General features: G+C 45.9%; 1 protein-coding gene and 1 long non-coding RNA gene across 2 annotated transcripts; both read right to left on the bottom strand.

The window, feature by feature from the left end:
* Positions 1 to 5,163: 5,163 nt before the first annotated feature.
* On the bottom strand, positions 5,164 to 7,033 carry LOC144945235 (uncharacterized). Its single transcript, XR_013639641.1, has 3 exons — positions 6,956 to 7,033; positions 5,797 to 5,936; positions 5,164 to 5,364 (listed from the first exon to the last, which is right to left on the bottom strand). It is a non-coding gene; the product is annotated as an uncharacterized LOC144945235 (long non-coding RNA).
* Positions 7,034 to 8,576: 1,543 nt separating this feature from the next.
* LOC144945449 (uncharacterized) lies at positions 8,577 to 13,298 on the bottom strand. The gene is made up of 6 exons (XM_078873966.1): positions 13,294 to 13,298; positions 11,872 to 11,967; positions 11,324 to 11,448; positions 9,951 to 10,066; positions 9,235 to 9,348; positions 8,577 to 8,627 (listed from the first exon to the last, which is right to left on the bottom strand). Exons 1-6 carry the CDS (start codon positions 13,296 to 13,298, stop codon positions 8,577 to 8,579), a joined length of 507 nt encoding a protein of 168 aa, XP_078730092.1.
* Positions 13,299 to 14,711: the final 1,413 nt, after the last annotated feature.

Below are 14,711 nucleotides of genomic sequence, written 5' to 3'. Positions count from 1 at the left end.
AGCTGCTTGCACAATAAAATAATTAACACAAATTTATGGATACCTACATAAATAAATAACGACCTTCATCTGTATGTGTCAAAAACTTGTCGGGTGCTTCTTGATAAGGTCGAAAGCTGAAAATTGGTACACAGGTAGCTTTTAGGACACAAACGGGAAAAATATGAAAATCCGACATCTCGATTTTAAGTGGCCCATGAACATGTTTGTCCGAGTGATTCAGAAACCGTTCAAATAATAAGATTGCGTTTTTTCGTTTCATAGAGTGTTAAACAGCAAATAAAATGTAAGCGAGAACCATTTTTCTATATTTTATTGTTCCGGAGATATTTCGGATTAAAGCGGGTTTTAACGAAAAAAATACGCATTTTATGGTGTTGAAATATGAATAATTCGAAAACGGTTAAAGATAGGAGCTTCCCCTCAAGGAGCATTAAGTTTATTATTGTTTGTTCTTCCTAATGAAAAGGAACGCAATCTTTACATTGAGTGGTTTCTGATGGGTACGTCTTTAAATTTAAGAAGTTTAATCAAGTAAACAATTTTTGTTTTGCGAAAAAATGCAAAATTTTGGAGTAGATGTCCGTGTCTGATCGTAGATAAAAAATAATAATATCAGGTTTATTACTATATATTTAAAACTTTTGCCTGGCAAAGACATACTTTATGAACTAGTCTTGAAATAAAGTCTTGCACCCCAGTGGATGTGCGCAATGCAGACACGAGGCACGATACATCTGCAAGGGACGTTGGCGAATGACTGTAGTGAGAGGACCAAGAAGACAGACCCCCACGAGTGGGGAAAACGCCAGGAAGAACATTAAATCAGCATCGCCTGAATTCCTCCCGAGCTCTTTGTGACCCAGCGATGACCACCGATTACAGACCCGAACGTGGCGCTGAGAGAAGCTTCCAGGACCTGTGCTATGCGGCCGCACCCTGCATCGGAATACCCCCCCAGGGCACCGAGTCCATGCGGGTAAGGTTCATCCCGTGACCTTAATGCTTAAGCCATGCCGTTACTGGAGAATGGGATTCGGTTCATTGCCTGAGCTCCTTACAAGATTTTGTTTTCACCAGGGTGCGATCTCAACAGAGGCCAAGATGAGTCTCAATCGCAAGAGTGACCTGGGTCATTAAAGTCACAAAATCAGAAACATAAACACACAGGACCAGTAACGAAGACAATATAAATCGGAGCAGAAGAGAGTGCCGTGCCTTGCAGTTGCACGGTACCAGCGGCCACAAACGCCTCGTCACAGAACTGGCTGGGCCTGTGGCGGCGCTCGGCACAAACAAACCGAGCAATTTGTAGTAATAGGTTTTTACCCTTTCAACTGGTACAAAAACTGACACCTTTATACGAGGGATCATGTTTGCAATAACCACAACACAAGCAGTCAAAATGCAAACAAAAAGAAACAACTCTGATAATGATATGCACTGTCCTTGAAGTTGATTGGTCCACACCCGAGACAACTTATCTTAGAGCCTAGTTTCCAATTTCAAGGACAGTGCATATCATTATCAGAGTTGTTTCTTTTTGTTTGCATTTTGACTGCTTGTGTTGTGGTTATTGCAAACATGATCCCTTGTATTGTGTTTTTGTACCAGTTGAAAGGGTAAAAACCTATTACTACATTTTGCCACTGGTAAAGGAGGTCTCATAGTGTAAAAAACCGAGCAATTGTTTAGAGCTCCAAGCAGCTCGAGGTGTCCCAGATTCACGAACAATTTTAGGATACACCATATATCGAACTCAATTTCATATATTAAAAAGCTAATTCATACCGACACAGTACTGCTAATATGCATTTCATTGTAATGAGTCAATTGCCTTCATTATTTCACAAATATTTAAGCTATGCAGCTTGGCACGCCTATGGTTTTTTTGCCACGTGGCACAACCAAGAATGTTTTGCAAAGGGCCTCTAATGGAGCTGGCACCACCACCACCGCCCTGGATTTATATTGAGACAATACTTCTCACTGATAATTGTTCTCTCAACAACCACCGCCCTGACAGACAGCCTTGAGACTCGGTGAGGCTTTCATGGATAAACAAAGGGCATTGTCACCATTACTGCTTGACAATTAACTTCGCAAAAATTATGGTCTCGAATGGGGTTAAAAAAATTACATTTGATACGTATGAACAACTAAAATTAAGTTCACAAGTCTCTAACAAGAGTAAAACTTGTGAATTCTGAATTAAGAGATACCCCGAGTGATTGACGCGCTGTGATATATTCCCGGTGTGAGACGGTGCGTGAGGAATTCAAGGGCGGGGCGATGTCATACCCTGCGGCTGTCCGTGACGGACGCAAACACCCCGACACGAAGGGCAGCACTCTCGGCCCATTGACAACGAGTTTAGTTTCACAAGCAGAGAGAGACAACACAGACACAGAGAGAGAGACACACAACATAGACACACAGAGACCCAATGCCTCTGTGTCGAGGCCTTAAATAGAGAGAGAGGGGGGGGGCAGAGAGAGAGAGGTGGGTCTGCTGGGGCAGCTGTTGGAGCAGAGGAATTAGCATGTCCATGAATCCACACCGAAGCGACCGAGGGGAAGAAGAAGATCGAATGGCCCTATGAGAGCCTGGTAAATTTTAGAGAGAGAAATCGTTAGAGAAAACAAAATTTAGCAAATCTTTTGGAAATGTAATGTAATGCAACACAGAGCTTCGGCTAACACGCAGTTAACGCATAGCCTGGTTGATAACGATCTCCAAAGTTTTAGTTTCACAATTTGATATCGCTACACACCCCCCATTGAGTTAGCGGTGGCGCCCTCTAGCGGACACCCCGTGCAACTGCAACTAAGTAAACATTTCGATTTAAAGCTTTCGTGACTGCAGGGATTCATCTTCTTGGTTCTTTCGGTAAAATCACGTAGAAGGGAAGTAATAAAATAATAAAAATAAAACATAATAAAATAATTCTCACGACGCTTCGGCCACAACGCAAGCAGCCGTCCTCAGGTGAAAACCAGGTCTGTCGAGGCGACAGCGTCTGAATGGGTCTGTCGCCTCGACAGACCTGGTTTTCACCTGAGGACGGCTGCTTGCGTTGTGGCCGAAACGTCGTGAGAATTATTTTATTATGTTTTATTTTTATTATTTTATTACTTCCCTTCTACGTGACTTTACCGAAAGAACCAAGAAGATAAGTAAACATTTTAACTGGTTGTCGCGACAACGGCGATACTCCGATGTCTATCGATTTAACACATTACATTGGTGATGCTGCTGCGTTGGCAGCGGTGGTCAAGCACAAATAACAAACAACTCAACGCAGTTGAATGGCCTTTCCTTCTTTATAGCACATATCATTAATGTGCTGATTAGAGCTCCAAATCTAGAAATTTTCAGCATGGGTCGAAATATAATTGTACCATGTCTCCTGCTTCTCACCCAAAGTGCAAACTTCAAACCACTAAACTTCTCTGGTGGCTTACGTGAAGAATAAGTGTAATCTGTCCATTAGAGGTCAATTCGGACTTTGTTGGAGTGGCAGCCTTGGCCACGTGGTACAAACCACATGCCAACAGTGAAAATCACATTTTCTGGAAACGCGTAATTCCCCAGGCACGCGTCAATGCCTCCTCGATTTTACAAAGACGCTTACGCTGAGGACAAGGGGTCGATTTGTGACTGTAATAATCAATTACTTACAATTGAGCAACTGATATGCAAATTAGATGCTCATGTTATATTAAGGTTAAAGAGAGAACAACATCGGACAAACGAGATGGAACAAACGAGCACAAACTATGCATGCGTCTGTCGACACCAGGGGTGGGGAACCTTTTTTCTGCCAAGGGCCGTTTGGATATTTATAAGATCATTTGCGGGCCATACAAAATTATCAACTTAAAAATTAGCCTGTGAAAATTTGATCTTGATTTGAAGCTTTCGTGACTGCAGCACAGCAATCCATACTCTTTGGTTCTTTCGGTAAAGTCACGTAGGTAGAAAATAAAATAAATCACAACGTTTCGGGCGCAACACAAGGGTCCATCATCAGGTGGGAAAGCATGGTCTGCTGCTGAGGCAGACTGTTTTAAAAGGTTTGAAATGGGTGTAGCTCAAGGGTCATAAAGAAGTGGCCGGGGCTGGTGATGTCAATGTGAGAAATCAGCATGTAACTGTAAGATAGGAGAGCGGCCTCCTCGACGAGGGCACGGAAGTGGCTATGTTAATGTGATGGATTAGCATGATGTTAATGTGAGAAATAAGAGGGCACGGAAGTGGCTATGTTAATGTGAGAGATTAGCATGATGTTAACGTGAGAAATTAGAGGGCACGGAAGTGGCTATGTTAATGTGAGAGATTAGCATGATGTTAACGTGAGAAATAAGAGGGCATGGAAGTGGCTATGTTAATGTGAGAGATTAGCATGATGTTAGCATGATAAATTAGCATGTAACTGTAGAAAAGAAGAAGATGAGCGGCCTCCTAGACGAGGGAGTGCAACCCAACGGGTGTAATCCGCAGGGCCTGTGAGCATGAGAGTGCAATCCAAAAGACATGTGAGCATGAGAGTGCAATCCAAAGGCATGAGAGGGCAATGCAACGGACATGTGAGCATGAGAGATCTAAGAGAGAGGCATAGAGAGAGACACACAGAGAGTCAAAATAACAGCTGACATAGGCAGGTTGGATGGAATCATCACAGTCTTTACCTGGTTAATAACGTCCTTCCAATGATTGCTCAGTTTGTACCCATCCTCTCGGTTGACGTTATATTTGGTCAAACATTTAATTAACTCACCCCTAATGCGATGGCTGGAACTGCTTCTCTTTGGCGAGGCGTGTGATGTTAGTTGGTATTGATGATGTTGCTACTCGCAACTGCTTTTCCAGGTTTGCTCCTAGATTTATTGAATTTCGAGTTGCCTTGGCAGGGCCAGACCAAATGATTTCGCGGGCCTTATAAGGCCCGCGGGCCAGACGTTCCCCACCCCTGCTCTACACCCTTGACACCCTGGCCAACGAGATGTTCCATCTCGGTAAAATATGAAATATTAAAAATGTGAAGTTGTCATTGCCTCTTTTATAGATTTGTTTCCCTTAAACGCCAAAGTGTTGTTGGTGAATGTGCTGCGTATGCTGCCATCTACCCAGTGTACAGGTGCACAGACTGGGTCTGCTTTAATCTCCTTGGAGTTCAGCAAGACAAGCGGTTTAATGCTTCTGGCTTGGAGTGGCAATCCTCATGTGTCCGTGTTCAGGTGAGGAGGAGGTCACGTCACAGCAGGGTACTCGAGTTTACATCTCTCCGCGCAATGAATATCACCACGATGGCCACCACCAGCAGGGCAGACACGAGGAACGCAGTCGAGACTTGCTCAAAACCTGCGAGACAAGGGCAAAGATCCCACCGTATAGCCTTAGCAGATTGTTGGGGCAAGTGCTGTTAGCGAGCACCTATGAAGGACGCCACGGTACACGAGGAGGTGGGTGACAAGCACCACGCCCGGGCCGCCTTTGTCTCCCGAGTGGCAATGTTTACATACTGCACCAGGAACTAATTTGAGGCTGAGTCGACCTAGGGGAGACCCAGGACCAGTTCGAATAATCGCCACTGGTGTTGGCCGTGAGTGGTAATCGAACTCGGGTCGATAGGTTCCTATCGCAGCACGTTAACCATTGCACTACCGCTTCCCTCAAAACCCGCACACACGATGGTGCACTATTATTATCTCTGCGACGTGGAACAACCACACAAATTGAAGGAGGCAAATTCTCAGAGGGAGACGAACGACACAGCGAGGCAGCACGTCTCACCGGACGCCTCTGTGAGGATGAGGGCTGGGGTGCTCTCAAACTCCGGGAACACGCAGCTGAACCGCCCTCCGTCCGCTGGGCTCCTGATCGGCACGAGAATCGATGAGACGTTGGCCGAGCCGTCTATGGCCACTCCATTCCTGCAGCATCCGACACACACATTAAATAGTTTTCCCAGACGTAATAATAACACAATGCCATCCGCTTACCCAGGTACATCTCACAGGGCGTGAAAACTATTTTTCGAGAGGTGTCCTACTACTTTGAGTTGTATGGTCAATTCACGTCGATTCTTTGTGCGGGAGACAACCAGAAAAACCTCACCATGAATGCGAGGGCTTTAACACTCAGTTGTGGTGTGCGACGCAGATGCTGAACTGCCACCCTCTGGCCACCTCGCAGATCAGTTTTCACAAATCTCTTCGTGATCCACTATCCCTTATTACCCCCCAAAGCACTGGAGTCACAGGTATATGTCACCACTCGTGGTTCAAAACACATCTTCTTACGAGACCGACGATGACTCGCAAATTTCAGCCCGACGTTAAATGCATAACCAGCACTGCCTGCAACATCACAGGGGGTTCTAAGATCATTACTTTATAATAATGATAACAAAACATGCATATAAATCTTTATTTGAATAGACCATTCACAGTGTATTAAGATTATATACAAATCATATGCTAGTGGTACTTTTAGGATTGTGGTGTGAAAACTATTATACAAACGAGATACAGAGAATGGAAATCAATACAAAGGAGGGAGCAAAATAAGACAATAGGGCGTTGATTATTGAACTCAATTGTGACCCTGAATGGTGAAAAGTCATCGAATAGCTTAGGTTGGGGTTGAATTTTTACCTGCTTACCGAAAGATGTGAGTGCAGGTGGAGGCTACCTCTTGCCTATTGGCTAATAGGCAATCACGAATGTCCCACAGTGTGACTACTGATCTCCAATCTCAAACCATGGATCACACAGAAAAACCACTTCCCATTTCGATTATTCACCGGATATTGACCATGATGCTGCTCCTGAAGCTGGCTCACTTCCCAGCCTTCCCACGAACGCAGACACGTGGCTGATCATCTTCCCGCCGTATGAAAGGAGAAGAATCGGTGTTGGTCGTCGTATTTGCTAACGTGGATGTGACTTACCAGCTCCACCCGCTGGGAATGCGTCCGTTTTTATTGAAGCACTTGAGGGTGATGGACTTTCCTGGCCTGACCAGGGCCTCCGGAGGGTTCACAATGGCGGTGTCGGAGACTGCCAAAGAGAAAATAACACAAACATTTTTTTTGTGGCCTGGACTTTTGCAGCTGTTTTAGACTAATTTCAGGGTGCTGATTCCAAATCTGATCTCAGATTTGCTCTATCACATCTCATTTTATGCTATCGGCATACCCCATTTTCATTAATTTTACCCCAAATTAACTCTGTCACTTATGATTGCAAGTTGTTGCGAGTCAGTGACTGCTTTAGTGTTAAAATATGGTGCTGTATTTTTAGGATAGTGTGTTTATAATATCATTTTATGTAGATATCCACATTTATTTAATATTTTTCTTCTGCAGTTTTTATTGAAAATGCAATATTTGATATCTCAAAAACCTGATGTGATAGACAAAAACTGATGCCAGATTTGGAATCGGCACCCCAAAATTACCTTAAAACCGTTGGAATACCTTATGCCAGAAAAAGTGTGTTGACCAGTGTTATAAGAGGTGTTGATCAACTTGATTAACACGTGGGTGTCACAGAATGTTTTATTGTTGGCTTTGTGTGAAGTTGTGTAAAAGTTATTTCAGAATATCATGGCATAAATATTGTATTAAATATTGTGCATTTTTATATTGTGGTTGCTATGAATGAGCTGACGGCTGAGAGATTTGATAAAAAAAAATTACTCACTGTACACAGAGCTTGTGTTCGCCACCTTCAAAAAAGGAACATCATCATCACCACCATCATCATTTCTATATAATTTTCGTGTGCTGTTGTCATTATTTCATGTGTGGTTGTTAGTATGTGTGTATTATCATAATTGTAATCAATATAAATATATACATTCCAGCTGATTATCAATCCACCAATGGAAAAAGGCTTCCCCGCGCTTTGTCGACCATACTTCTCCAGGCCAGTCAATGTGGGAATAAAACTTGGGTCGCCGGGTTCATAGCGCAGCCCGCTAACCACTGTGCCACTACACAGGTGACCTCATTGCAAACGCCACATTATTTACCACCTCAGCACCACACCTCACCCTCACCTGGAGCAGCAAAGTTAGAATAAGGCTCTCATTAACACATTCCTGTGGAGGGAGCTGGTAAGAACGTTGGGTTGCTCGGTCAATGGCCAGGGTCAACGACAGCGTGGTGTATTCCGCAAATATGGCCGACTGTGAGGGTGGGCACAAGCCGGCGTGAGTAGGTGAAACGTTGAGTTTTACAAGGGCACCACGGGGTGACCAGTCACTCCCCACCCAGCCCCACCCCTCCCACCCCCCACCCAGCCTCACCCTCCCCACCCAGCCCCTCCCCACCCTCCCCACCCAACCCCTCCCCACCCAGCCCCTCCCCACCCAACCCCTCCCCACCCAGCCCCTCCCCACCCAGCACCTACCTGCACGACGGACACAATAACCCCCTGTGGGCTGGTGTAACCAGGAGGTTCCTACCAGTATTACTATTGTAGAGGAGTATTGTGAGTAACCAATGAGGAGGAAAACAGAAGGAGGTGCTAACGGGTTGACAGTCAAGGATGACGTAATGTCACGGGTTACGCAAGGGGCTTTGGGAGAGCACCTTCGGGAACGTGGGCGGAGCCGAGCTGGGGGGAGGAGCCGCCCAAGGGGTTCTTAAGGGGGACCCCGTGACGGAGGGGGGGTCGTCGTAGGGAGCCAGGCTAAGGATCGGCTAGAAGAGGGTCTCTCTCCTCATTGCGGAGCGGTGTTGGCTGAACCCCCGCTCCGGGCAGACGAGTGGGAGAGCCCATAGGGTAGCCGAAGGCAGGACCCAAATAGTATTCAGTGTCCGGGGTAAAGGACCGAGATGGAGTGCATCTACACTGGTGTGAGTGTAGGATGTCGAGTGTGACAGTGTTTTAATAAACGGCAACAGCCCTTATAGAATTCCTCGTCTCCGCGTGGTTCTACTGCACTACACTATGATCATGCTTGCTTACCCAGGGAAGCCTCAATACATACTGTACATCTGGACTGAGTAATTTGCAGCCAATTTTTCAGCATTGGAATATTTGGCCAATATCAGTTTCGTTGCGTGTGTGTGTGTGTCTTTTAACTATTGTTAAAAACCAATGCAAAACAGGTGGAGAACATACAACCCTCACACAGAAAGGCATGAAAGTTGGGAATCGAACCCAGGATTTATTGCTGTGCGGTGCACGTGTTTCCTCTGCGCGACGCTGCTGCTCTCACCTGCAGTAACACGGCCGGGCAGCGTGACAGGATGAGCGTGCAGTTTGAGAAGACGGCGACGCACGGCTTCACGCACGTGGAGTTGGTGGTACTCGCGATCACCTCCTGCTGGTCCTGTAGATGTTCAGAGACGGACCAAGGAGTTACAGGTGGTGTCATTGGCATAGTTTACCTCATGAGAACGTAGAAATGCGTCGTCATCGCCAGAAGCGGATCTAGAAACTTGCCATGGGGAGGTGGAGGGGTCCCGAAAAATCAAGCTTGTTAAATTTGGCCCTATACATCTATGAATAAATATTAAATTCATCCCCTCTGGTAAATAAAAAATCAACAATATTTGGGGTCTCAAAGGGGAGCGATCGCCCCCATTGCTCCCCCTTGGATCCGCCACTGATCACCGCTGACACCGTGGGCGGAAGGCCTTGAGTGAAGAGAGGCATCTTCTTGGTTCTTTCGGTAAAGTCACGTAGAAGGGAAATAATAAAATAATACAAATAAAACATAATAAAATAATAATATGATAAAATAAAATAATTCTCACTATTATTTCATTATTTCCCTTCTACGTGACTTTACCGAAAGAACCAAGAAGATGAATCCCTGCAGTCACGAAAGCTTTAAATCGAAAAATGAAGAGAGGCAATTGTGTTCCATCAGACTTCCAACGGGTATTTAAAATGAGTGGCATCACAGGTGAGTCTCAGGTGAGCCCGTACCTTGTAGATGGCCCAGGTCTGCGGAACCTGCGAGCAGTCCGAGCGATGGACCACGTATGGGCCAGCTCCCTCGCAGTTGTAGTAGTGCTTTGCCTCAATCTGCGGCATCAGCCTGTCTGCAGGGAGTGGGGACACAGGGGAATATTGATACTTTTGGTGTTGGCAAACATACATAGGTAGAAAGATACTCCACCTAAAACAGAGTTCAGTTCCTCAGCTAAATGTTTTATTTTACAGGCATAACTCCCTCCTGTCAAAGCCCCATTGGTTCTTCCATTAGTGCCTGTGTGATTCATTAAACATTTGACCTATGGCTAGCACAGACGACGATGACGATGGAACAACTCATGGAAGTTTACGTCCATAAAAATTACACGTTTCATGGAGATAACTCGACTGATAGAGGAGTAACTGGAAGATCAATATGACTGAAGTCCAAAGCGTCTGTCAAAAATTAATATTTGGTTCACACCATTGGAACCTCATTCGCCAGTAACAAAATATGATAATAGTTTTTTTTACCCTTTTATCCGGCAACAAAACTGACACCTTTAAAAAAAAAAGGTGTCAGTTTTGTTGCCAGATAAAAGGGTAAAAAAACAATGATAATATTTGGTTGTCAGTGTAGACCCACAAACTACTGCCATTATCCTGTGAAAGGTACAGAAAGGCGATTTTAGACACCACGGTGTCTCCCTCTGAACAATCAACAAAACAGTACAGTCTGCGTCCTAACCACATTTACATTTCACAAGAGAATACTGGATAGGCAAATGTGAGAAGGCTGAGTAGGGAGTGTGAAGACATGCTGGAGAAGTCATTACATTATTAAACACACTGACGCAAGACTAAACCCAAGGGAATACGCTGGGATGTGGGGCTGCCATATTTACGCTCGAGACATCAGGAGTGGCGCTGCACCTGTCGGGAAATGTGTTCAGATGATGTGAACGTAGATCAGTTACATCAGGTACTCGGCGATTCTCAGCTTATCTACACAACCTGAATGTAACAAGTCTCGTCACTATTGCATCTAAACTTGATTTTGTGCAATACAACATTCAACACAATTTTAATTACGTGAATATCGCGTATGAATCTGGCCACGTCCTAGGATGCTGCGCAGAAACAGTGGGAAAATTTATTTTGAGGCGGTCGGGCAGTCGTAGGCAGAGGAAAACAGGAAGGCCTTCAGTGTGGACTTGACCAGGAGCAGTGGGTGGGCAGCACCAATGGCTGTCGACTCCCCCACCCAATTAATTGTTCTGGCGTCTTTCCGACACACCCAAGTGCCCTGAAGCAGTGTGCGGCTTAGGAGCCTCGACAGCAGACATGGCGTAAAGTTACACTGCGCTGTTGTGCGACGTCCTTACCTTGCACAGTTTCCACGCCGAGAGTACAGAGGGCCCAGGCTGCGACGAGACCCAACCAGGGTGGCATCCTCTCGGTGAAGAGCCCCCTCCTGCTCCTCCACTCGTACCCCTGGCTGCCTCCTCCACTGAGCTCGCATACACAACCCACCTCTAAGATTTAAACAAAAATACGAACAAAATCATAAATACAATTTCCCCATGTACGTCAAAACACTCGTTAATGTAATTGGACAAACATTCCAATGCAGGGACATTCCCCCCCCCAAAAAGAGTCCTGTGACTAAGTGAGGATTTCTGGGATCGTAAAAGACATTCTCATGACATTGATCGCAGTGGCTATGAATGAAAATAGTTATGGAATAGGTGAAAATAGTTATGGAATAGGGCCCTCTGTTTAATTGTGCCCCTTCTTCATCGCCCGGCGGCCCCAGCCCGTAAGGCCCCTTTCGGCCAGCACGCTCCATGGCTACGCCACTGCGTGCCAGGAGCGTGCCAGGTGGGTGCCAGGTGTCAGAATGAGAGGTGTGGGATTCGGGAGGGCCACTCACCAGAGCGTTGCCGCGTTGCCGCGTCGCGGTGGCGGCAGGGAGGACGGATGGAGGAACTCCGTGGCGCATGCAAGAGATGCTTCCCAGAGAGACGAGCTGATGTGGCACAAGCACGAGTCCCCTCTCAAGCGAATGCCTCGGATGCTTCGTTGACGTGACCAGCACTGACACCGCCAGTGCCCCACCCCAGCCCAACCGCAAACCCGCCGGGCAGGTTCACCATCAGACTCATTGCCATGTGTTGCAGTACATTTCCACGAAGTTAACAGAAGTTAACAGAGCTTTCCAACTGAATTTTGCATGAATCTCAATGTTGTCTTGCAGCACTCCGGGAACTTTTGTTGCTACGACATCTTCTGCATAATAATTTATATTGCACTATAACATTTGTTCAATGTTCTGCACAGTATTTTTTGTTTCCAGGTCTCCCCGTGGAAAATAGACTTCTGGTCTCATCGGAAGCGCACAGTCTTCTTGTAAATCCACTACTGGATGTGCGTTGAACTTCTTTCGCACCGTACGTAGCCAACCGCGCTTATCGGAGGTGCGGGGGAAGGACAACAAACTAAACACAAACCTGTCAAACCCATACGGTTTACCCGTATTTTTGTACGGAGAAATTGAGTTTTCAGGTCCATACGGCGTACAGCCGTTTCAATACGAGCAACAAAAATAAAATTAAATATCTGGTTGTCTATTTGTGTCTCTCCCTTGTGATGGGACTTTGTAGGATGAAAGATGAGATTTCTAAGGGCAGGGGGTGAGGGGCCGCCCATAAATGACGTCACGCACTTAGGAGGGGTCAGACATTTGTGACGATGTGTGACAAGGGGGGGGGGGGGTTGAGAAGTGTGACGTCACAGCAAAATGCGCAACTTTAAATAAATAGAAACACGTTCTACTTAATTAAATAGACTTTTTAATAAATGTTTTCTTCTACAACATCAGAGTGCAGTGCCACATTAAATACGCACTACAATGACAATAGTTTAAAGCGATTTGAAGCATGTTTTATTTTTGGGGGGGGGCAGAGCTTTGTGACGTCATATTTGAGGGGGGGTCTGACTTTTTGTGACGCCTTGTGACGAGGGGGGGGTCAAAAATCGTCCAAATCGCGTGACATCATTTATGGACGGCCCCTAAGGAGTTGCTAGGCATGTAAACACAATGAAGACCTCCCCACGTGGAGTTGGTCGTGAAATGTGTTTGACCATACTTCACCACACTGGTCATTGATGCGTATGGGGCGGGTAGTTATTTACAACGTTGGGCCGACGTAGGGCCAGCTTTGGCTGCCGATCTTGACGGATCCAACCACATCCCAACGTCGCACCAACGTCATCATGTCTGCTTGGTGGTGGTTATTTGCATTCGTGCAGTCTAAGGTCCCAGTGTTACAGATCAACGAAAGTTTCTGCTCACCTCATTGGCCTTGGCCAATCCGGTATCCACCGTTGGATGAAACTCTCCCGGAGTTAAATGATCTATGTCGTCAAAAACACACCTCTTTAACCTCATGAGCGTGGATAATATAAGTAACAAAATACTCTCACAATATGCCCGATTCTTGTGGTGTTTGTCTATCCTCAAAAAAACATGTTTTTACACATCCCATCAGCCTGACAGTCTGCGTTTCTCAACAGCATTGGATAAATACTGTACACAGGGTGATCCAGATGTCTTGTGACCCCCATTTAATTCTCTAAAACTTAATATTTGTTTGAAGGTGTATTTTAAACATAAATGAATATGCAAAGGAGAAAAAAGGGGGTCAATTAATTTGGGGTCACAAGACATCTGGACCAGCCTGTACATAAAACTGGAATGGTTTCGACAATCATTGTTCTCATCAGCAGTCAGATAGGATTACAACAATTACCCTCCTTGGTGTTTGTGAGCATCTTGTCTCTCAGGACAAACCTCATTTACTTGATAACGAACAACCTCGTCTCATACTCTATGACTTTTTCGGTAAAGTCACGTAGGTAAAACAATTAATAAAATAAAATAAAACAACTAAATAAAAATTGTATTTAAAGCTTTAATGACTGCAGGGATTAATAATCTTGGTTATTTCGGTAAAGTCACGTAGAAGGGAAATAATAAAATAATAAAAATATAAAACAATACAATTTTTAAAATTAAATTAACTCACGACGTTTCTGTGGCAACACAAGCCTCCCTCATCAGGTGTTAAATGGTACAAATTACTCTCGCTACAGTTATTTTGCATGTGCCTGTTTACACCTGATGAGGGAGGCTTGTGTTGCCTCCGAAACGTCGTGAGTTAATTTAGTTGTTTTCATTTATTTTATTTTATTAATTGTTTTACCTACGTGACTTTACCGAATAAAACAAAGAGTAGGAATCCTTGCATTCACGAAAACTTTAAATCGAAGCACTGCGTGGCTTTTAACCAAAAAAAAAACAGGCGACGTTTCGGGCAATGACCCTTCTTTCCTGAATGTAGAACTTTCCCGCCTGTGCGACTGCTTTTTCGGCGGGAGAGTCGGGAGCGAGAGGGAAGAGGAGGGGGAGGAGGGGGAGGAGGAGGGGGGGGAGGAGGAGGGGAGGAGGAGGGGGGGGGAGGAGGAGGGGAGGAAGAGGGGGGGAGGAGGGGGAGGAGGAGGGGAGGAGGAGGGGGGGAGGAGGAGGGGGGAAAGGAGGAGGGGGGGAGGAGGAGGGGGGGGGGAGGAGGAGGGGGGGAGGAGGAGGAGGGGAGGAGGAGGGGGGGGAGGAGGAGGAAGGGAGGAGGAGGGGGGAGGAGGAGGAGGGGGGGAGGAGGAGGGGGGGAGGAGGGGGGGGAGGAGGAGGGGAGGAGGAGGGGAGGAGGAGGGGGG

This window comes from Lampetra fluviatilis, chromosome 37, assembly GCF_964198595.1.
Source record: "Lampetra fluviatilis chromosome 37, kcLamFluv1.1, whole genome shotgun sequence".
NCBI classification, from domain to species: domain Eukaryota; kingdom Metazoa; phylum Chordata; class Hyperoartia; order Petromyzontiformes; family Petromyzontidae; genus Lampetra; species Lampetra fluviatilis.
The sequence above is the reverse complement of the archived record's forward strand: the minus strand, read 5'-3'. Positions and strand labels throughout refer to the sequence as shown.

Bases quoted from the DNA above. Each gene is read 5' to 3' on its own strand.
- LOC144945449 (XM_078873966.1), bottom strand. The intron at 11,449-11,871 runs GTGAGTGGCCCT...ATGCGAGCTCAG, and splicing joins GGCAACGCGGCAACGCTCTG to TGGAGGAGGCAGCCAGGGGT. The intron at 9,349-9,950 runs GTACGGGCTCAC...GAACATCTACAG, and splicing joins AGACCTGGGCCATCTACAAG to GACCAGCAGGAGGTGATCGC.